At 45.3% G+C, this 23,196-nt stretch overlaps 1 protein-coding gene across 2 annotated transcripts in view; it reads right to left on the bottom strand.

Moving 5' to 3' along the window:
- The window catches only part of SORD (sorbitol dehydrogenase), a 42,842-nt gene extending 23,160 nt beyond the window's left edge, over window positions 1–19,682 (bottom strand). The window contains exon 1 of one of the 2 annotated variants that reach the window (XM_060174560.1): window positions 19,500–19,682. In XM_060174560.1, the coding sequence (XP_060030543.1) occupies window positions 19,500–19,562 (63 nt within the window). In that variant the 5' untranslated portion in view covers window positions 19,563–19,682. The remainder of the gene's footprint in view (window positions 1–19,499) is intronic. The other variant, XM_007534123.3, reaches the window with a different exon arrangement.
- Window positions 19,683–23,196: the final 3,514 nt, after the last annotated feature.

Here is a 23,196-nt window from a genome sequence, read left to right as displayed (position 1 = left end):
TGCACCCTGGGGCTGGAAAAGGGACTGCTTCCAGGTCTCTAGGAGAGCCTTTTTATTTATTTATTGGGCAGAAACAGAGAAACTGAAAGGGGAGCAAGAAATAAGGAGGGAAAGAAAAAGAGAGACACCTGCAGACCTGCCTCACAACTCATGAAGCTTTTCCCCTGGAGATGGGGATAAGGGACCTGAACCTAGGTCCTTTTGCATGGTAGCATGAACATTCTGCTAGGTACACCACTGCCTGGCCCTTTGGAACAAACAGCTTTTCATATCAGAGCCTTCTCTCTCAAAAAAAAAAAAATTAAAAACAAAATAAGCAACAACAACAACAAAAATTCTTCAAACCAGATTTGTTTGATCTGACAAACTCATACATGGAAGAGATGAAGATGCTTCTGGCACTTGCTTGTGATGGTTTTTTTTTTTTTTTTTTCTTTCTAGACAGTTTGGAGGAAGTGTGGTTGATCTCTTCTTCCCAAACCTTCCATGTGGCAGTTCAGAGACCCCTTGGGAACACCTGGAACCTACATTTTGGCTACTTTCAAAGGTTTACAAAGCAATCTCAGCTAATCTGGTGTTCACACAGAAGATAATTATAGTTTATTAAGTTCCATCACCACCAACCCCCACTGCCAAATGGCTATGGAATTCCTGGTGACATGGAAGTAAGCAGCCAGAAGAGAGGGAAGGGATAGGAAGTGTTTATGGGGAGTCGGGCGGTAGCGCAGTGGGTTAAGCACACGTGGCGCAAAGCACAAGGACCAGCAGAAGGATCCCAGTTCGGCTCCCCACCTGCAGGGGAGTCGTTTCACAGGCGGTGAAGCAGGTCTGCAGGTGTCTGTCTTTCTCTCCACCTCTCTGTCTTCCCCTCCTCTCTCCATTTCTCTTTGTCCTGTCAAACAACGACATCAATAGTAACTACAACAATAAAACAACAAGGGCAACAAAAGGTAATAAATAAATATAAAAAAAGAAAAAAGAAAATGTTTACGGCACCTACCATGTGTCAGTGCACTGGCCTTTATTTTTTATTTTTTTAATATTTATTTATTTATTTTCCCTTTTGTTGCCCTTGTTTAACATTGTTGTGGTTATTGATGTCGTTGGTGAATAGGACAGAGAGAAATGGAGAGAGGAGGGGAAGCAGAGAGGGGGAGAGAAAGACAGACACCTGCAGACCTGCTTCACTGCCTGTGAAGTGACTCCCCTGCGGGTGTGGAGCCGGGGGTTCGAACTGGGATCCTTACACTGGCCCTTGAGCTTTGCACCACATGCGCTTAACCCACCACCCGACTCCCTGGCCTTTAGATACTCCTTGGCACACCAGTCTACTGGTGAAAAACGCGAGATCGGGAAGCCAAGTAACTCAGTCCGAGTCTTACCAACAAAGAGTAACCCAAGAAGGAACGCAGGTGTGGCCGACTCCGGAGCCTGCTTCCACTGTATCTCTCACTGCATCCCCAAGGCGGGGTCTGCCTTTTCTCCTCCTGGGGTGATACAAGGAGCTGGCAGTCAGGTGAAGAGAGTGGGTGCTGGGCCCTGTGCAGAATGCTCTGGGAGAAGGCATTCCTCAAAGATTGCCTCTTGGTGTACTGCACCAAAGTAAGAGACCCTGGGGTGGGGCGGAGGGTTCAGGTCCTGGAACATGATGGCAGAGGACGGCCCAGTGGGGGTTGAACTGTTATGTGGAAAACTGGGAAATGTTGCACATGTACCAACTATTGTATTTTACTGTCGACTGTAAACCATTAAACCCCCAATAAAGAAATTGAATAAATGAATAAGTAAGTAAATATTGCCTCTTTCTGAAAGCTTGCTCTAGAAGCTTTTATGAGTAACACTGGGATAAAATAATGGTAATAATACAAAAAATACCTGTATGGCAAAAATCATGCCATCAATTCAGTAATAGGTACCCTCCTCTGCCCTGAGCCTGAGGGAGAGGAGGAAAGTGGGAGAAAAGAGGGCAAACAACTCCTACTTAAAAATATATATATATTTATTTATTTATTTATTTATTCCCTTTTGTTGCCCTTATTGTTATATTGTTGTAGTTATTATTGTTGTTGATGATGATGTCATTGTTGGCCAGGACAGAGAGAAATGGAGAGAGGAGGGGAAGACAGAGAGGGGGAGAGAAAGACAGACACCTGCAGACCTGCTTCACCGCCTGTGAAGCGACTCCCCTGCAGGTGAGGAACTGGGGGCTCCAACCGGGATTCTTTTTTTTTTTTTTAATATTTTATTTATTTATTTCCTTCTGTTGCCCTTGTTGTTTTATTGTTGTCGTTGTTGGATAGGACAGAGAGAAATGGAGAGAGGAGGGGAAGACAGAGAGGGGGAGAGAAAGATAGACACCTGCAGACCTGCTTCACCGCCTGTGAAGCGACTCCCCTGCAGGTGGGGAGCCGGGGCTCGAACTGGGATCCTTAAATTGGTCCTGGGCTTTGCGCCACCTGTGCTTAACCCGCTGCGCTACAGCCCGACTCCCTCCAACCGGGATTCTTAACATCGGTCCTTGTGCTTGGCGCCACGTGCACTTAACCCGCTGCCCTACCGCCTGACTCCCAAGAGCTCCTACTTTTTAAATAATCACTCTCTGATATACACAAGAGGTCTGAGGTTCTCTCTTATCTCAGATTACCGGCCCAGTGATAGTGCTCACACTGATGGTAGGTCTCACATTAAATGGTCTCTGTGTATCATCTCCTTTCACCCTCAAAACAGCCCTCTGTTAAATTTTCTACTCACAACCCATTTGCTACATGAGGAGACTGGAGAGTGAGATGATTCAGCAACCTGCCCATGGCAACACAAAGGCAGCAGAGGGACCTGCTGCATCCAAAGCAGCCTGATCTGGAGAAACGGAACTAAAGACCATTTTTCATCATCTGCTGATTGAATGTCTCAAACTTTTTAATGCACAGACCATAGGCTGAGTCTTTGAAATTTTGATGCTCTTAAAAGCTTAGACCAGGGAAAACAGAAGCAATCAGTGACATTACTCTATAAGACACAACTATATACAAATAATGTCAAAGGACATAAATTATGGTGATGTTATGTATGATACAGAAAATCCTAACAAAAGTATTTTCAAAGTTAACCCAATTGCCAAATAATTTGATTATAGCAATAACTATCTATTGCCTCCTTAAACCCTAAAACAACAGGAACCTCCCGCTTCCTATATAAAGCCTATATTTCCCCAGTTCTGGAACCTCTAGGGTGGGGCTCACTTTCCTGCATGCTTCTCTCAATTCATACCAAATGATATTGCATCTGCTGATCTCAACCTAATCAACTCAACAAGTACCACCTCAGCAAGCTTCACTTCAGACTGTGTCCAGAGACATCAGGTGTGGAATGTCAACCCTTCAGCCTCATTACTCGGGTGAGACCTTTCCTTTCATAGGATTCTCTAATTCCATTTCAGGTGGTTCACTTCCTAACAAAGTCCCAAACCAGGTCCCATGAGATAGGGCATATATTCACATGTATCCATAAATTAGGGCAAAATATATTTAAAAGCAAAAGTGCACAACTGTCTGCAGTGAGTCAGTATATGTAGCAAACAAGTAAAAAGACCTAAAAAGACACCATAAAGCTCATAATGAAATAGTGTCTACTTAGACTTAGATACCCTCCTCACCTACTTCCCTCAGTCACTCCAAAACTAACCTTAACAAAGTAAGGACTACAAAAGCTGAATAAGGGCAAGAGATTGGCATACTTTAATGATGACTCTTTAGTCACTATCAGGCCACCCCATCCAAAGGGAGGCTGAACAACATACTCCATCTTCCACCTGAGGAAGATGGGTTCTGAAATCGGGGCAGCTTAGAACATTCCTACTCATGACCACAGAATGAGAGCTCAGATCTACAGGGATGCAGAGGTCACATAGGCTCCTAAGCTGAATATGGGCCCCAGATCACATCAAATCGATGGGGTTTACAGTCAACAATATTTATACACCTTTCCTATATTTTGGAGCTACTCTCTTCCCTGATCCAGCTTTCTGGTCCTTTTTCCAGCCATGACATCATCTCCCCAGACAATAACTTGGGTCCACCTGCATATCAGATGTCAGGCTCAGAAAAAACAAACAAACAAACAAAACACTAGTATAGTCATGGGCCCTTTGGAATACAACTAAAATAGGCCTACTAACTATCTACAAAACAGAGACCCCCAAGTCTTCATCTATACTATTCCAGCCTTTAGGTTCATGATTAGTAAACCAACAATTTGTTTGGCTTTATATGTTAACTCTTCTTTCAGCCACCAGGTTCCAGTTGCTACCGTGATGCCAACTGGCCTTCCCTGAGCAGATGACCCCACCAGTGTGTCCTGGAGCCCCACCCCACTAGGAAAAGAGAGAGGCAGACTGGGAGTGTGGATTGACCTGTCAACACCCATGTTCTTCGGGGAAGCAATTACAGAAGCCAGACCTTCCACCTTCTGCATCCCACAATGTCCCTTGGTCCATGCTCCCAGAGGGATAAAGAATAGGAAAGCTATCAGGCGAGGGGATAGGATGCAGAATTCTGGTGGTGGGAATTGTGTGGAGCTGTACCCTCTTATCCTATGGTTTCTGTCAGTATTTCCTTTTTATAAATAAAAATTATTTATAAAAAAACAAGCAAAGAACATGTTCCTGTGGGTGGGGGTGATAGCATAATGTTTATGCAAAGAGACTTTCATACCTGAGGCTTTGAAATCTCAGGCTCAATCCCCCTCACCACCATAAGCCAGAGCTGAACAGTGCTCTGGTAAGAAAAAAAAAAAAACATACACACACACATTCCTGTTATGCTGGGTGAAATTAAAAATTGCAGGTTGAACCGCAACTCAAGACAAAGATCTTTCTTTCAAACATAAAACAGCAGCACTTGTAGGCAATTTCCCAGGACATGGGTGAGGATTTCTCAGCATACTTTTCATAACCTCAACACCCTATTTGAGGTGTAGGGGTGGAGATGTGGTAAGAGTGAAGCTCAAAGCAGGAGCTGGGTATACCAAATAGGCCCTGGGTCACCAACGATTACTACTGTAAATATTTGCTCCAGTTAACAGAGCTGACCAACTCTGGCTTTAATAAACCGTCAAGGCTGCAATGACTCACTCCGACACTAGAGGGTGCTGTAAACAGTCTTTTTTTTTTTTTTTTTTCTTAGTAACAATACTCATTAGTTATCCCTCCCGGAATATAGATTTTCTCCTTCTTTGAGTCACATTCAGAACTCCACTTAGCTTAGCTTCTGACTGCTTCTCCTCTCAGCAGGGGGCATGCCACCCGAGCACAGGAACTTGTAAATATTATCCTAATCATGGCTGTGGAGTTTCAGAAAGCTAGCAGATCAGGGTTATTAAAGATATCTCACTTCTCTCCCCACATCCCCTCTCTTCACTTGCAAAGGCTTTACAATCTCAGGCACATTCATTCATACTGCTGTTGCTTAAACAGAACTTATCTTTCAGTTATGGGATATAAGGTCCATGGAATACTACTCTGCAATAAAAAAAAAAGATGATATTCTGTCCTTTGGGACTAGATGGATAGAACTGGAGATGGTTATGCTTAGAGAAATAAGTAAAGAGATGAAAAGACAACTACCAGATGGTTTCTCTCATATGTAGAGTCTAGAGATCTGATTCATATGAACTTACAAAAGAAAAAACGCAAAGCAAGCAAACTGTTTCTAAGACTAAGACTTGTGAGAACTATGGTGGTTACCTGGGGGAGGTTGGGAGGGTGAGGACATAGAGCTTTGGTGGTGGGTGTGGTGTGGAACCAGACACCTTAATCTTACAATCTTGTAACATACTATTAACATATAATTTTTTTAATAGGGCAGAGGGTAGATAGCATAATGGTTATGCAAACAGACTCTCATGCCTGAGGCTCCAAAGTCCCAGGTTCAATCCCCTGCACCACTATAAGCCAGAACTGAGCAGCACTCTGGTTAAAAAAAAAAAAAGATATTAAAAAAAATTTTAATAGAATTCATCTTTCTGTGGGTGACAGTAACAAGTGTGTGTGGGAGGGAGAGAGGTTACTTCACTACAGTTCTTTGCTTTCTAGTATCTTTCATTCTAAGTGAGAAAATAGGTGACATATTTTCTCCTCTGCCCTACCATGCACACATACACACACACACCATTTAACTCATTGAAATACACCAAGAAGAAATCTCTGTGGGCATATGGAACCATTGTTACCTCCTGGATCCTAAATGTTATCTTGCCTTTTCTGAAAAGTACTTTCTCCAATTTGCCTCAGTTATCTATTTGCTAAATACATCCCCTTTCTTCTGCTGCTGCCTGCACACCTGAGCACATGTTCTTGGTGAAGGCGTTCCTGAGTTGCAGCCTCAGCCTCAGCATGTGGAGAGACCAGGGTTGGTGCAGTGGTGAGGGAATCGGACTCTGGAACCACCTGTCCACGTGCAGACCCAGGCTCACCGGCAACGGCGGCCCGTGTGATCCCAGGGTCGCTGTGTTAGCCCTTGTGCCCTCGATCTTTGCCTCTGAATAATGATAACGATGAAAGAGATACCCGGCTCAGTAAATAAGCTAGCTCTTAGTACGAAAGAAGGCAATCCAATGGTCTTGCTCTATAATGAACTTACAGGATGGCTGACCTAGCTCTGGATAAACTAGTGCTCGTCCTCTTGAAAAGGGTAACATTTTTTTAAAAATGTTTATTTGTTTATTCATTCTCTTTTGTCACCCTGTTTTTATTGTTGTCGTTATTCTTGTTGTCATCATTGTTGGATAGGACAGAGAGAAATGGAGAGAGGAGGGGAAGACAAAGAGGGGGAGAGAAAGACCTGCTTCACCGCCTGTGAAGCGACTTCTCTGCAGGTGGGGAGCTGGGGGCTCAAACCGGGTCCTTATACCAGTCCTTGCACTTTGTGCCACGTGCACTTAACCCGCTGTGCTACCGCCTGACTCCCAGAAAAGGGTAACATTTTACCAATAAAACATGTTGGGTGGTAGGTGTGTGCTTTGCCATCACCTTCATGTCATTAAAATATATACATTTTATTTATTTACTTAATTTATTTTTATCAGAGCACTGCTCAGCTCTGGTCTGTTGTGGCACAAGGGATTGAACCTGGGACTTTGGAGCCTCAAGTATGAAAGTCGCTGTGCTATCTACCCTGCGCCCTTCATGTCAATTTCAAGAGAATTTGATCCTTAAAAGGCAAGAGTTTAGTCCAGGTATGTGGTACAATGGGTTAGGCACAAAATTCGCAATGCATGAGGTCCTGAGCTCAATCTCCAAGCCTGCAAAGGCACTCTGGCCTTTCTCTCTCTCTCCCTCTCTCTCTCCTCCTTTTTTTGTTTTTTAATGAGATAGGGACATATACAGAAAGAGAGAGACCAGAGCTCAGCTCTGATTTACAGTGGTGCTGGGAATTGAGCCTAGGACTTCAGAGCCTCAGGCATGAAAGTTCTTTGCATAACCATTATGCTGTTCATCCGACTTCCTTCCTCTTGTCTCTTTCATTCTCTCTCTCTACTCCTTTCTTCCTCTTTCTTTCTTTCCTTCTTTCTTTCCTTCTTCCTTTCTTTCTCTCTTTCTTTCTGTTCTTCCAGAGTGCGGCTAAACCCTGCCTTCTCTATAGCCACCCTGTCCATTCTTGTTGTTTTTGTTTGTTTTGGATGAAGAGTAATAAGAGTGGCCTGTGCACTCTACTTGATGGGCTACCACCCAGACCCTCCCTCTTTTTCAGATCAAACGAATAAATAAATAAAATTTACTTGTTAAAGCTAGCATTTCAAAAAGAAACTTGGATTCCAGCAGTGTTTTTAGGCTTAATTCTATCAGCTGTGGGAGAAGGAGTTATGTCCCTTAGAGTAAGGGACAGCAGGCAGGATGTGAGAGTGTGGCTGGTCTCACTTCAGGTCTCCACTGCCCACCTTTGCTCACCACCTACTCCAAGGGCCAGGTGGTCTGCCCACCTGTGGCTTACTGCCTGTGTCCTGAAGGAGAACAGAGCAAGTGACTCTGCTGCAGCTCCCCTCCCCCCTCAACTCCCCCTTTCCTTAAGTGTTGGCAGGGTGTTCTGAGGATGGGAGGGAAACCCAAAGGTTTCCTAGTTGTCCATTTAGTTCTAAGACGTTTTCTTCTAGCCAAGGTGTTCCAGCAATCTCAGGGGCAAAGGACAAGGGGTGGGCATGCATGCCAGAGTCCACAGAGCTCCTCTCCAGCCCAGGCTTTCCGGGCTCCAACCTGCCTTGCTCTACTGATCACAATCTTTCTAAAACACACATCTGTTTGTAGTGCCCACTGGCCCCATACAATTCTAAACCTCTCATATGGTGGCCACCATGCCACTAGTAGTGCCCAGACACACCTGTGCTCATCTGCTCACCTCATCCCATCCCCCTGGGGCCATTCTAAACCCACTAATTCCTCAGCTTGAGGACGAAGGAGCACCTGGATGAGTCCCATTCCTGTGGGGACTTGAGGATACTTAGGTTTGGACATGTTATCATTGTGGTGTCTGGGCACATGCAGGTGGGTTTATCCCAAAGTACTTCTCTTCCTGGGGCTGGTGCTCAGGTGTTAAGGCAAGGCTAGAAACTCAAGAACCTGGAGTGAGAGCAATCACTTGGTTACCTCCTACAACAAGTCCTGTCTGCCTTCACCCTGCTGGGGAGACTATCTTTTCCTTTGAGCTTCTCTAGCACCAAGAATTGAATCCGAATAGAAGGGTTAAAGGACCATTTAATTCGCAGCTGTGATAGACAAACAGACCAACTAACTTAAATGATAATTAAATGATCAATGATCATTTCCTCATAATCTCAAAATACACATGCATACAAAAATATGAACTCTCAGAGCTTTGTTGAATGCTTCTATTCATAATCCTGATTAAGTGTTTACTACGTTTAAACCTATGGCTTGAACCTTGAGAGTGAAGGAAGTTGTTGAATTGAATATCACATCCTGAAATATGAATACATTTTTCCCCAGGAGTCAACGTTTTAAGTGTAAATTTGGTTTTGAAAGGTGGATCAGCTTCCAGGGCCACTTTTAAGAAAGGAATAAAGTGGATACCGACACCGTAAGTATTTATGCATTGTTCTCCTTTTGCTTACCTTGTCATGCAATTATCTTTAAAAAAAGAAATCTGGGGGCTGGGTGGTGGTACACCTGGTTAAGCACACATAGTGTGCAGTGCAAGGACTAGTGCAGGGACTCCAATTCGAGCCCCCGGCTCCCCCATCTGCAGGAGGGTCGCTTTACAAGCGGTGAAGCAGGTCTGCAGGTGTCTTCTCTTTCTCTCCCCCTCTCTACTTTCCCCATAGCTCTCAGTTTCTCTCTGTCCTATCCAACAGCAACAACAGCAGGCACAACAACAGCAATGGATGACAGCAACAACAGTGGAGAAAACGGCCAGCAGGAGCAGTGGGTTTATGGCGATAACCCTGGCAGCAAATAAATAGAGAAAATAAAATAAAGTTTTACTTATCATTAAGGAGAGAGGGAAGAGAAAGAAAGAAAATGAATCAAAGCATCACTCTGGCACATGCTCTGCCAGAGATAAAATTTCATGCCTGAGAGCCCAGAGCCCAATGGTTTTTTTATTATTTACTATCTTTTGTTGCCCTTGTTATTTTATTATAGTATTAATGTTGTCATCGTTGTTGGATAGGACAGAGAGAAATGGAGAGAGGAGGGGAAGACAGAGGGGGACAGAAAGATAGACACCTGCAGACCTGCTTCACCACTTATAAAGTGACTCCCCTGCAGGTGGGGAGCCGGGGATCAAACCGGGATCCTTCCCCGCCCCCCCCCACCCCCCCCCCCCCCCCCGTCCTTGCGCTTTGTGCCACATGCGCTTAACCTGCTGCGCTACCACCCCACTCCTGAGCTCAATGTTTTATCCACTCCACTGTTTTATCCAATATTTTGTGCCACCTCCCAGACTACACTGTCATGCAATTAAAAAAAAAAAATCCCACAGCCACAATTTCTACTTTTCCTCCTCAGAATTGCGCAGCTTTGACTATGTCTTAGGAGCATTAGGACTTAAGATAAATTTTTTAAAAACTGAGACTCACAAGTGTGCTGTTGCTGACGAATCTGGTTGCTCTTGGGGGGAAATGCAAGCTTTGGGCTTCTTGTTTGTTTTTTGGGTTTTTTTTTTTTTTTCCCTCCAGGTTATTGCTGGGGCGTGGTGCTTGTACTACAAATCCACTGCTCCTGGAGGCCATTTTTTTCCCCATTTTGTTGCTCTTGTTATTGCCCTTGTTGTTGTTGTTGTTATTGTTGCCATTGATGTTTTTGTTGGGTAGGACAGAGAGAAATTGAGAGAGGAGAGGAAGACAGAGAGGGGAAGAGAAAGCTAGACACCTGCAGACCTGCTTCACCGCTTGTGAAGTGACTCCCCCTGCAGGTAGGAAGCTTGTGAAGTGACCCCCCTGCAGGTAGGAAGCTTGGGAAGTGACCCCCCTGCAGGTAGGAAGCTTGTGAAGTGACCCCCCTGCAGGTGAGGAAGCTTGTGAAGTGACCCCCCTGCAGGTAGGAAGCTTGTGAAGTGACCCCCCTGCAGGTGAGGAAGCTTGTGAAGTGACCCCCCTGCAGGTAGGAAGCTTGTGAAGTGACCCCCCTGCAGGTGAGGAGCTTGTGAAGTGACCCCCCTGCAGGTGAGGAAGCTTGTGAAGTGACCCCCCTGCAGGTAGGAAGCTTGTGAAGTGACCCCCCTGCAGGTGAGGAAGCTTGTGAAGTGACCCCCCTGCAGGTGAGGAGCTTGTGAAGTGACCCCCCTGCAGGTGAGGAGCTTGTGAAGTGACCCCCCTGCAGGTGAGGAGCTTGTGAAGTGACCCCCCTGCAGGTAGGAAGCTTGTGAAGTGACCCCCCTGCAGGTAGGAAGCTTGTGAAGTGACCCCCCTGCAGGTAGGAAGCTTGTGAAGTGACCCCCCTGCAGGTAGGAAGCTTGGGAAGTGACCCCCCTGCAGGTGAGGAGCGGGCTAGAGCTGTGAGGCACAAAGAACACAAAGTGCGCCGAGCCTGGCTGGTAGATTGTAGCTGACGCGTGAGGCAACACACACAGAAGCTGCCAGGAGCCTTCAGCAACATCCACAGATCTGTGACACTGCCGCAAGATCCACACATAGCGGGACAGAACCACTGTTCTGCTGCCAATGGGACGACACTATCAGGTGACACCTACAGTGTTCAGAAAACAAGCCATCCCTCACCCTCCACCCCCATCACCAAAAATCGCTTCTGTGAAGAAAATTTAACTTCACTGTTTCTCTATTCCAACTTCACAACTCCATAAAAACAAAACAAAACAAAAGTCTGGATTCTCTCAAAACCAAAGAAGTACAAAGTAACTAAACCAGTGAATACAGAATACAGATGAATGCAAGATTATTGCCTGCGCACATAGCACCATGCACAAGGGCCTGAGTTCGAGCTCTCACTCCCCACTGTTGGGTAGTATGCCACCTCCCCCTGGCTTCTGCTTAACCATATGCCTATATAGGATTTACTGAGACCCTCCCATTCCACCCCATCCCACCCCAACTCCCCCTTCCCCCCCCCAGGGGTCTCCTGCCTTGCTGTGTGAGCACTGGCTTTCTACCTAGTAGGAAGGAAGTTTAATTTTCCCTTCCCTATAGCTATTTTTTTAAAGATTTTATTTATTTATTAATGAGGAAGATAGGAGGAGAGAGAAAGAACCAGATATCACTCTGGCACATGTGCTACCGGGGATCGAACTCAGGACCTCATGCTTGAGAGTCCAAAGCTTTATCACTGCGCCACCTCCTGGACCACCCCTATAGCTATTGTATCAAGAAAGAAGAATTCCTGCTTTCTCCACAGGAAGGAGAAAGACTGAGTGTTAGGTTTCCTTCCTGCCAGACAAGTTTCAAGGAGCCAAGTCACCACTGGCCAATAGTTGGCCTTCCATGATGCACAAAGAACTGGGGAGACAGGGGGTCACTTGCCTTCTGTCCCTGCTTCTGATTTTAGGAGCAAGCCTTTCCCACCAAACAATTTCCTCCCCACAAGTTCCTGAAGCAGAAATCATTTCTATCTGTACACCCTGTCTGGCCAGTCCAAGTGATTAGAACAGGAAATCTGGTTTTTCCTTTCAGTTCTCCCACAGAACAGAGTCACAGTGTCCTCTCTCAAAACTTCCCTGCTGCCCTCTCTGGTTTATTACTACTCCTAGCAACCCCGATCGCTAAACCATTTAGCTTATTTACCTTAAAGAAGGGGCAGAGACTTAGAGATAATGGTAAGTAAGTAATCAAAAGTTCGTACTCCCTTTCCTCTGCATCAAAACGGACAGATGGGGAGTCGGCGGTAGTGCAGCAGGTTAAGCGCACGTATGTGGCATGGAAGGATCCCGGTTGGAGCCCCGGGCCCCCCCACCTGCAGGGGAGTCGCTTCACAGGTGGTGAAGCAGGTCTGCAGGTGTCTATCTTTCTCTCCCTCCATCTAGTCTTCCCCTCCTCTTTCCATTTCTCTCTGTCCTATCCAACAACGACGACAACAATAAAACAAGGGCAACAAAAGGGAATAACTAAATATTAAAAAAAAAAAAAAAAAAAAGACAGATGAAGTGGCCAGGAAAGGAAGTTAAGCAGCAGAACCTTACTTGCATACATTAGGTCTCGGATTCCAACCCTGATACCACAGGTGCCAGAGTGATGCTATGATCTTCTCTTTCTCCTTTAAAAATTTTATTTACGGGAGTCGGGCTGTAGCGCAGCGGGTTAAGCGCAGGTGGCGCAAAGCACAAGGACCGGCATAAGGATCCGGGTTCGAACCCCGGCTCCCCACCTGCAGGGGAGTCGCTTCACAGGCGGTGAAGCAGGTCTGCAGGTGTCTGTCTTTCTCTCCTCCTCTCTGTCTTCCCCTCCTCTCTCCATTTCTCTCTGTCCTATCCAACAACGACAACAATAATAACTACAACAATAAAACAACAAGGGCAACGAAAGGGAATAAATAAATAAAATAAATATTTAAAAAAGTTTTATTTACTTATTATTGGATAGAGACTAAGAGAAATTGAAAGGGGAGGGGGAGATAGAGAGGGAGAGAGCCACAGAGACACCTGCAGCTCTACTTCACCACTCATGAAACTTTCCCCCTGCAGGTGGGGACCAGGGGCTTGAGACCTTGTGCACTGTAATGTGTGCACTTAACCAGGCCACTGCCTGTCCCCCTTTCTCTTTCTCTAATTAAATAAAACAAATAAGTAAATAAAAATAAAAGCTTAGATGGATTCTCTGGGGTTAAGAATACAAAAACACAGAGGCTAGAGAGGTAGCCCAACAGTAAAGCATCTGTCTTGTATGAAGCCCTGGCTCCAACCCCCTGGACTATGAAAACAGCAGACAGATTGTGGACTCCACAGACAGTGGAGAGGTGCTTTAGGCTCTCCTTTCTGTGTGTCTCTATCACTCTCATAAAAAGATAAGACGGAGGGGGCCCAGTGGTGGTACACCAGGTTAAGTGCACATAGTATGAAGCACAAGGACCTGGGCAAGGATCCCGGTTTGAGCCCCCGGCTCCCCACCTGCAGAGAGGTTGCTTCACAAGTGGTGAAGCAGGTTTGCAGGTTTGTCTATCTTTCTCTCCCCCCCTCCATTTTTTTAAATTTCTTTATTGGGGAATTAATGTTTTACATTCGACAGTAAATACAATAGTTTGTACAAGCATAACATTTCCACATTTTCCATATAAGAACACAACCCCCACTAGGTCCTCTGTCAGCCTTTTCCTCTCTCCATTTCTCTCTGTGCTATCCAACAACAACAGCAACAATAACAATAGGAAAAAATGGCCACTGCCAGGAGCAATGGATTTGTGGTGCAGGCACCCAAGCCCCAGCGATAACCCTGGAGGCAAAAAAACAAACAAACAAAAACAAAGATAAAATGGAAACAGGGGCCTAACCAGTAAAGCATGCATGAGATGTGAGAGATTTTGAGTGTGCACTCTTGAGCAGAATAATAAAGGAAAAGAAAAGGAAGCAAAACACATAGGCCTGAACTTGGGAGTTTGGAGAATGAGACCGTGCCCCCATGAGAACAGCCACTCTTAGTCTCTTGGCTTTGACCAGATCAAGGAAGAACGTTGTGCTGATAAGAATCTTAGACCTCTATCTTGATGAACCCTAGACATTTTTTCCCTTTTTTTTTTTATTGTTGTAGTTATTATTGTTGTTATTGATGTCATTGTTGTTGGATAGGACAGAGAGAAATCAAGAAAGGAGGGGAAGACAGAGAGGGGGAGAGAAAGACACCTACAGACCTGCTTCACTGACTGTGAAGCGACTCCCTTGCAGGTGGGGAGCCTGGGGTTCGAACCAGGATCCTTATGCTGGTCCTTGCGCTTGTCACCACGTGCGCTTAACCTGCTGTGCTACCGCCCGACTCCTGAACCTTAGACTTTTACCTCAACAAACCTGGCAAGAGGCTAGTGAAATCCTGCTTGACAATTCGATCATTACCATACAAAAAAAAAAAAAAACCCTAACAAAAGGACTTTTCAAAGTTAACCCAATTACCAAATAATGTGATGATAACATTAACTATTGATTGTCTTTTTGAACCCTAAGACAGCAGGAACCTAACATCTCCACTATAGAGCCCCTACTTCCCCCAGTCCTGGAACCCTTGGATAGGGCCCACTTTCCTGTATGCCTCTCCCAATCCATATCAAATAGTATTGCATCTGCCGATCACAACCTAATCAACACAACGATTGCCACCTCAACATGCTTCACTTCAGACTGTGTCCAGAGACTTCACGTGTGGAATGACAACCCTTCAGCTTCATTCTCGGGTGAGACCTTTCCTTTCATAGTATACTCTAATTCCATCTCAGGTGGTTCACTTTCTAACAAAGTCCCAAAACCTAGATATACACCAGTTTCTGTGAGAGAGAGCATATGTTTACAAGTATCCATAAACTAGTGCAAAATAAATACCTGAAAGCAGAAGTACACTAGAGTTTGCAGTGAGTATTCCCCTAACACTTCCTCTCCACTATTCCAAGCTTTGGGGCCATGATTGCTCAACAATTTGTTTGGCTTTGTATGTTAACTCTCTTTTCAGTCACCAGGTTCCAGATGTCATCAGGATGCCAGCCAGGCTTCCCTGGACTGAAGACCCCACCAATGTGTCCTGGAGCTCTGCTTCCCCAGAGACACACCCTACTAGGGAAAGAGAGAGGCAGACTGGGAGTATGGACCAACCAGTCAACGTCGATGTTCAGCGGGGAAGCAATTACAGAAGCCAGACCTTCTACCTTCTGCAACCCACAATGACCCTGGGTCCATGCTCCCAGAGGGATGTAGAATGGGAAAGCTATCAGGGGAGGGGGTGGGATATGGAGATTGGGTGGTGGGAATTGTGTGGAGTTGTACCCCTCCTACCCTATGGTTTTGTTAATTAATCCTTTCTTAAATAAAAAAAAAAAGAAAGAAAAAGAAAATGCAGTAATTCTCCCCCCCAAAAAAAATACACCCCAAGATGCTTCCCTGATATTTTCTGCAATGCTCTGTACGATTTATGTATGTTCATTCTAAGTTCCTCAACAGTGTATGTTCAACATGCTCTCACCCCCATCAAAGGCACTGACTTTTCCTGGAAATCTCCCAAATATGTTTAGACTAGTACATTGCCATCATTCTACCTGGCCTAAAACCAGATCCCCACCTGTCTTTTCTGAAGCTTGTTCTATTATCCATGCTGGCTAGCCAGCTTCTCCCCCCGGAATTCTTTTTTTTCCTTCTCAGTAAAGAGCTCTTGTCTCATCAGCTGTTCCTGTGACTCCTGGACAACATACCCTAGTGGCGGGCTACTCTCTGAAAGTGAGGGGTGCTGACTGTGCTCAGGAGGGTCTGCGGAGGGTCCAGAAGAGTCTGTGTGATGGGCTGCAGGTGTTTCTGAGGCAGCAGCAGCCTCCCTGGCCAGTCTCTGAGGTCCAAAGCTCTTTCTCCCCTTCCTTCTCTAGTGGTGGGTGCTCTGCCGGGTAAGGTCCCCTACCCGTTTCACTCTGCACGCCCCCAGACAGCCTAGGCAAGGCCACCCACACTCCATGTCTCACTAGGGTGCTGCTGAGGCAGGATATACTTCTGTTGTAGAGGACAGTGCTGTAAACTGTGTGAAGTCTGCCCCTTACACTTTTCCAAGGAACTCCTGGGGAAGGAGATGGAGTACTGCTTAGTGGAGGAAATACCTACCTCCCGGGGGTAGGGGTGGGGGGGTGCAGGCAGTGGCTCACCTGGGTGAGTACCCATGTTACCATGTGCAAAGACCCAGGTTCAAGCCTCCAGTTCCCACCTGCACACGGAAGTTTCACAAGTGGTGAGGCAGTGCTGTGGGTGTCTCTCTGTCTCTCTCCCTCTCAATTTCTTTTTGTCTCTATCCAATAAATTTTATATATATGTGTGTGTGTGTGTGTGTGTGTGTATATATAATTTATTGGATTATATGTTATATATATGTATAAAACATTTTAATTATATATGTGTGTGTATATATATAATTTATTGGATTTTATGTTATATATGTATAAAACATTTTAATTTTATATATATATATGTGTATATAATTTATTGGATTATATGTTATATATATATGTATAAAACATTTTAATTATATATATATGTGTGTGTATATAATTTATTGGATTATATGTTATATATATGTATAAAACATTTTAATTATATATATGTGTGTGTATATAATTTATTGGATTATATGTTATATATATGTATAAAACATTTTAATTTTATATATATGTGTGTGTATATAATTTATTGGATTATATGTTATATATGTATAAAACATTTTAATTATATATATGTGTGTATATATAATTTATTGGATTATATGTTATATATATGTATAAAACATTTTAATTTTATATATATGTGTGTGTATATAATTTATTGGATTATATGTTATATATGTATAAAACATTTTAATTTTATATATATGTGTGTGTATATATATAATTTATTGGATTATATGTTATATATATGTATAAACATTTTAATTTTATATATATGTGTGTGTATATAATTTATTGGATTATATCTTATATATATAAACATTTAAATTATATATATATGTGTGTGTATATAATTTATTGGATTATATGTTATATATATGTATAAACATTTTAATTTGAAAAAAGAAAAATACCTTCCAAATCTGTATCTCCAGCACAGGTACTATCCCTGCTGGTACTCCTAACTCCTGGAACCAAACCAAGTACTTGCTCAAAGACCCTTCCCCCTATTTCCATTTTACCTTTTTTTTTTTTTTTTTTTGCCTCCAGGGTTATCGCTGGGGCTTCAGTGCCTGCACTACAAATCCACTGCTCCCGCAGCCATTTTTTCCCATTGTTCTTGTTGCTGCTGTTGTTGGATAGGACAGAGAGAAACTGAGAGGGCAAGGGGAGAGAAAGATAGACACCTGCAGACCTGCTTCACCACTTGTGCCACGGGCTCCAGCCGGGATCCTTACACTAGACCTTGCACTCCGCGCCAGGTGCAACTAACCCACTGCGCTACCACTTGGCCCCCCAAGGTTTTCAAGGTTTTCTTTTTTGTGGTCAGGTAGGTCCACCACCCCCAGGGCTTCTTTCTTATTCCATCAAAGCTCTCACTCTGCCTTACTTACTGTTCACTTCATCTGACCATCTTCCTAGAGCAGCTTAGGGGGTAGAAGCTGGGTTCCAAATCTCCAGCCAACTGCTTGGCAAAGGGCAAGCACCCTCATTTAGTAAGTGTTTGTGGGGTGATGGACTGAGTTTAAAATCACATTGTAACTTATGGAATCACTTTCCCTTCCTTATTGTACCACCTATTTTGTGACAGACACCAAAAGTGTCACTTATATTCCTTGGGTGGAGGCTCCACAGTGAGTGGAGAGCACTGGAACAGGAGCCGAGCTATTGAGTTCTCTTCTGGACTCGGTTAACAACTGGGGATGTCACATTCATCAGCTTGTCATTTTGAGAATGGCATGTTCCTCAATGGGGGAAATGCAGAGTTGACAGGAATTCTTAGTTTGGGGTCCACAGAACTCTAGAAGGTCTCAGAAGAGGCTTAAAAGAACTCTATGGGGAGTCAGGCGGTAGTGCAGAGGGTTAAGCGCACGTGGCACCAAGCACAAGGATCAGCATAAGGATCCTGGTTCCAGCCCATGGCTCCCCACCTGCAGGGGAGTCGCTTCACAAACGGTGAAGCAGGTCTGCAAGTGTCTATCTTTCTCTTCCCCCCGCCCCCGTCTTCCCCTCCTCTCTCCATTTCTCTCTGTCCTATCCAACAACAACGACAGCAATAACAACAATAATAACTACAATAATGAAAAAAAAGGACAACAAAATGAGAAAATAAATAAATACTAAAAAAAAAAGAAAAAAAAGAAGAACTCTATGACTTCTCTGCCGTTGTTGCCACACACTCAGCCTGTCTGCATTCTAGGGAAAAAGACTACAGGTTTCTCAAATAGTCAAGAACTGCTCACCCTTGGTGCATGTTGTCTGGAAAGGGAGAAGAGGCTGAGGAGCAGTGGAGATGGCTGGCTCCCTGCCCACATACTCACTGCCATTCCAGGCCCATCTGAGATGGACTTTGTCAAGGGAGCCCTGGCAGGGCCACAGCGCTGACTCTGCAGCAGCCTGAACTTGGGTGAGCTAGGGAGCAGAGTGGCAGGGTCAAAGAGACTCGTGCATAATGGTCTTAAAGAGACAGGGATGCAGAATCAGAAAGGCAAATGGCTGGAAAGTGAGCCCTGTGTGAGCTAACGGAGAAAAGGAGCTGGAGAGACACAAAAGCTATCAAGACCCAGAAGTCTGACACCTGTGCAAGGAATCCCTGTACTCCTGGTACTCAGCGCCTACTAAGTGCTGAGCATGCTCTTGATCACAATAATCCTGCAAAGGAGGTCTTATCAACCCCAAGCAAGAAAGATTAAATACAAGGCCTTTTTTTTTTTTTTTTTAACCTGAGCACTGCTTAGCTCTGGTTGATGGTGGTGCAGGGGATTGAATCTGGAACTTTGGAGCCTCAGGGAGGAGACTCTGTTTGCATAACCATTATGCTATCTAAACTCTGCCCTCAAGTCTCAGGTTTTATGTGTCTCTCCTGCCCTTCATTCTGCCCTGAACAATCTGTCTAGAGAAGTTCAGGTCCTAAGTCTCACAGCCTTGCTGGTTTCTCTTCTCTAACGTGCAGCGACAAGGGCTTGCACTGCAAATCTGTTGCGATCTTCCTGGGATCCTGCCACGTGCTGGCCGCAAGACTGGGTTCCTGGATGTCAGCTTAGATCCCTGTCCTTAGCACCTTAGTAACAACAGCCAGCCACTCTCCTGCCCTCGACAAAGTAAGCAGCCGGGGTCTGGGCAGCTAGGCAGGGCAATGCGAGGTGGAAGATGGGACCCTGGTGGGTGGGGCAGGGTCGGGCGAGGCTCCCCAATCCCTTTTCCGTTTTACCAGGCGTAGGTCCCCGGGTCCGTGCACCACCAGGGTGAGGTTCTCCGGCTTGGTCGCCGCCATGTCGTTCTCTCGCTCTGGAGCGGGGTCTGCACTTTACCCGACACTCGAAGATTGTGGCTGTTGCAGGGTTGTTGTCTGTTGCAAGGGTAGAAGGCCTGGCCTGGGGGAGGCGGCGCGCGCCCGGCCGGGGGCGGGGCTTCACCTTAACACGGGAAGGTTGAGGGGCGGGGCTTCTCCCTTGCTGTGCCTGGGCTCGCAGGGGGCGGGGCTTCGCTCTGACTTCCAGGACTGGGTCCGCAGGGGCGGGGCTTCGCTCTGACAAATGGGGCGGGCCCTGAGGGGCGCGGTGCTGCTCTCCATCCCAAATGAGCCCTTTGGTACCCCGGAGCTGCTTAGAGAGCCCGGTGCAAGCTGTAGGGTAGCCAACACCTGCCTGCAGAGACCACAGCCACCAACCGGCATTCTCACATGCAAGCTGCTGAAGCGTGAGGAAGAGCTGTGGGAAACAGATTATCAGGCCAGTGGGGGGTGGGGTTGGGAGGGGGTGGGAGTGGGTGGGAGGGATGGGTCACAGTCTTTTGGTGGTGGGAATGGTGTTTATGTACACTCCTAGCAAAATGTAGACATATAAATCAGTAGTTAATTAATATGAGAGGGGAAAATCAATTGTATGTCTCAAAGTTTCTCAAAACACAAACTGAATCTTTTTAATATATAGGCTGTGTATTTGATATGCGGACTCTCTCAAAAGCCTAGACCAAGTAGATTAGAAGCATCCAATAGCACAGCTATATACAAGATACTGGGTACTGTACAGCAAACCCTAACAAAAGGACTTTTCAAAGTTAACCCAATTACCAAATAATGTGATGATAACATTAACTATCGATTGTCTTTTTGAACCCTAAGACAGCAGGAACCTAACATCTCCACTATAGAGCCCCTACTTCCCCCAGTCCTGGAACCCTTGGATAGGGCCCACTTTCCCGCATGCATCTCCCAATCCAAACCAAATGATATTGCATCCGCCGATCACAACCTAACCAACGCAATGATTGCCACCTCAACATGCTTCACCTCAGACTGTGTCCAGAGACTTCACGTGTGGAATGACAACCCTTCAGCTTCATTACTCAGGTGAGACCTTTCCTTTCATAGTATACTCTAATTCCATCTCAGGTGGTTCACTTTCTAACAAAGTCCCAAAACCTAGATATACACCAGTTTCTGTGAGAGAAAGCATATGTTTACAAGTATCCATAAACTAGTGCAAAATATATACCTGAAAGCAGAAGTACACTAGAGTTTGCAGTGAGTATCCCCCTAACACTTCCTCTCCACTATTCCAAGCTTTGGGTCCATGATTGCTCAACAATTTGTTTGGCTTCATATGTTAACTCTCTTTTCAATCACCAGGTTCCAGATGCCACAATATTGGGGCTGAACTATTTTTGGCCTATGAGTATGGATTACATTCCGGAACGCCAATAGTGACAAAATGAGATATGTGTGTGCACGCACATGTGTGTGTAGCAGGGTATTACATAATGTGACAAGTCAGTGGATACATTTGTGCATAGGACTTAAGGAGTTGGTCATGTTCTTTGTTTTGAGACATGTCTTGCAAGGTTTGGCTGTGCTTGGCTGGCTTCTTGAGCAACTTCTGTATTCAACAACTCAACAGTCCTTGTTCAGTACCCGCTTTCACTTATCCACCTACATTTAAAACTCAACTTCCCCTTCTGCCTTGGGCGGGGGTGTGTGTCTCCTAACAGTCTTTTAAACATATCTTTCCTATGAGAGGATCTGAACCTGGAGAAAACCTTTGGGGTGATTTAAGAAATGAGGGCCACAGGGAACTGGGTGGTAGCACAGCAGGTTAAGTGCACATGGACCAGTTTAAAGATCCCAGTTGGAGCCCCCAACTCCCCACCTCCTGCGGGGGGGGGGGTCGCTTTGCAAGTGGTGAAGCAGGCCTGTAGGTGTCTATCTTTCTCTCCTCTTCTCTGTCTTCCCCTCCTCCCTCAATTTCTCTCTGTCTTATACAACAACAATAACAATAACAACCACAAGGGCAACAAAAGGGGAAAACTAGCCTCCAGGAGCAGTGGATTCATATTGCTGGCCCCCAGCCCCAGCAGTAACCCTGGAGGCAAAAAAAAAAAAAAAAAGAAAGAAAGAAAAGAAATGAGGGCCACTTGATGTAGATACTTTTGACTTCTAAATGAAGAAAAACAGGGGTCTGAGCGGTGACTACAGAACACATAGCCCATGAGTGAGACCCGGGGTCCCCGGAACCACATGACAGCATCAAGGCCCATGATAAGTGGAACTCCATGGATGTGAGTGAGAGCCGGGCTTTGATCCCCAGAAGCACATGACAGCATCAAGGCCCATGATAAGTGGAACTCCGTGGATGTGAGTGAGAGCCGGGCTTTGATCCCCAGAAGCACATGACAGCATCAAGGCCCATGATAAGTGGAACTCCGTGGATGTGAGTGAGAGCCGGGCTTTGATCCCCGGAACCACATGACAGCATCAAGGCCCATGATAAGTGGAACTCCATGGATGTGAGTGAGAGCCGGGCTTTGATCCCCGGAAGCACATGACAGCATCAAGGCCCATGATAAGTGGAACTCCATGGATGTGAGTGAGAGCCGGGCTTTGATCCCCGGAACCACATGACAGCATCAAGGCCCATGATAAGTGGAACTCCATGGATGTGAGTGAGAGCCGGGCTTTGATCCCCGGAAGCACATGACAGCATCAAGGCCCATGATAAGTGGAACTCCATGGATGTGAGTGAGAGCCGGGCTTTGATCCCCGGAACCACATGACAGCATCAAGGCCCATGATAAGTGGCACTCCATGGATGCGAGTGACTCGGTGTCTTCCCCTCCCTCTCCTGCCTCTTCTCTTCACTCCTAAAAATATAAATTAAAATTTGGGCCAAGGAGGTGGCTTAGTGGAATATGTGCAAAGTCCTACATGAATCTTGAGTACCACATTAAATTTTTATTTTTAATTTATTTTTACCAGAGCAATTCTCATCTCTGGCAGGAGATTGAACCTGGGACTTTGGTACCTCATAACCATTTTGCTATCTCCCCTGCCCACCACATAAAAAATTAATTATTTACATAAATCAGAATACCCACACCATAGCAGAGGTCCCTAGACCAATGACACAGTGGATACATTGGAGTGGTATTTGTTTTCTCCTGAGCATTCACACTTTGAAACCGTCTTGAAGGTTGTTGATGGGGTGGGGGGAGAGATTTTGAGGTGTGGAGACAATTTTAGAGGTGGAAGAGAGGAATCTATTAGAGGTCTAGGCCCATCATATCTTTAGGGGAATCCTAGGGTTCCCTGTCTAGGGCTCCCCATTGATGGGGTGGCCTAGTAGTGATCAAAAAGGCCACCATTAAGTGATCAATTCTCATGCCCTTTCCCAGCTTTTGTAGGCCCTTCTTTATCTGACAGGCTTAGACTTTCTTCTAGCTGTTAAAGCACTGAATGACATTTGTTGTATCTGAACCAGTCTTAGGTCAATGGGGTCTGGCCTCAAGTTGGGGAGGAAATACACCTAGGATTTTAAAGGGGTCTAAGTTAACCTCTAGTTTTACTGCATTTACTTGTTTGATAATTCTAATAAAGGTTGTCCCAGGGACAATATTTGTCCTTTAGTTGATAT

This window comes from Erinaceus europaeus, chromosome 16, assembly GCF_950295315.1.
Source record: "Erinaceus europaeus chromosome 16, mEriEur2.1, whole genome shotgun sequence".
NCBI classification, from domain to species: domain Eukaryota; kingdom Metazoa; phylum Chordata; class Mammalia; order Eulipotyphla; family Erinaceidae; genus Erinaceus; species Erinaceus europaeus.
This window is presented reverse-complemented; position numbering and strand designations above follow the sequence as displayed.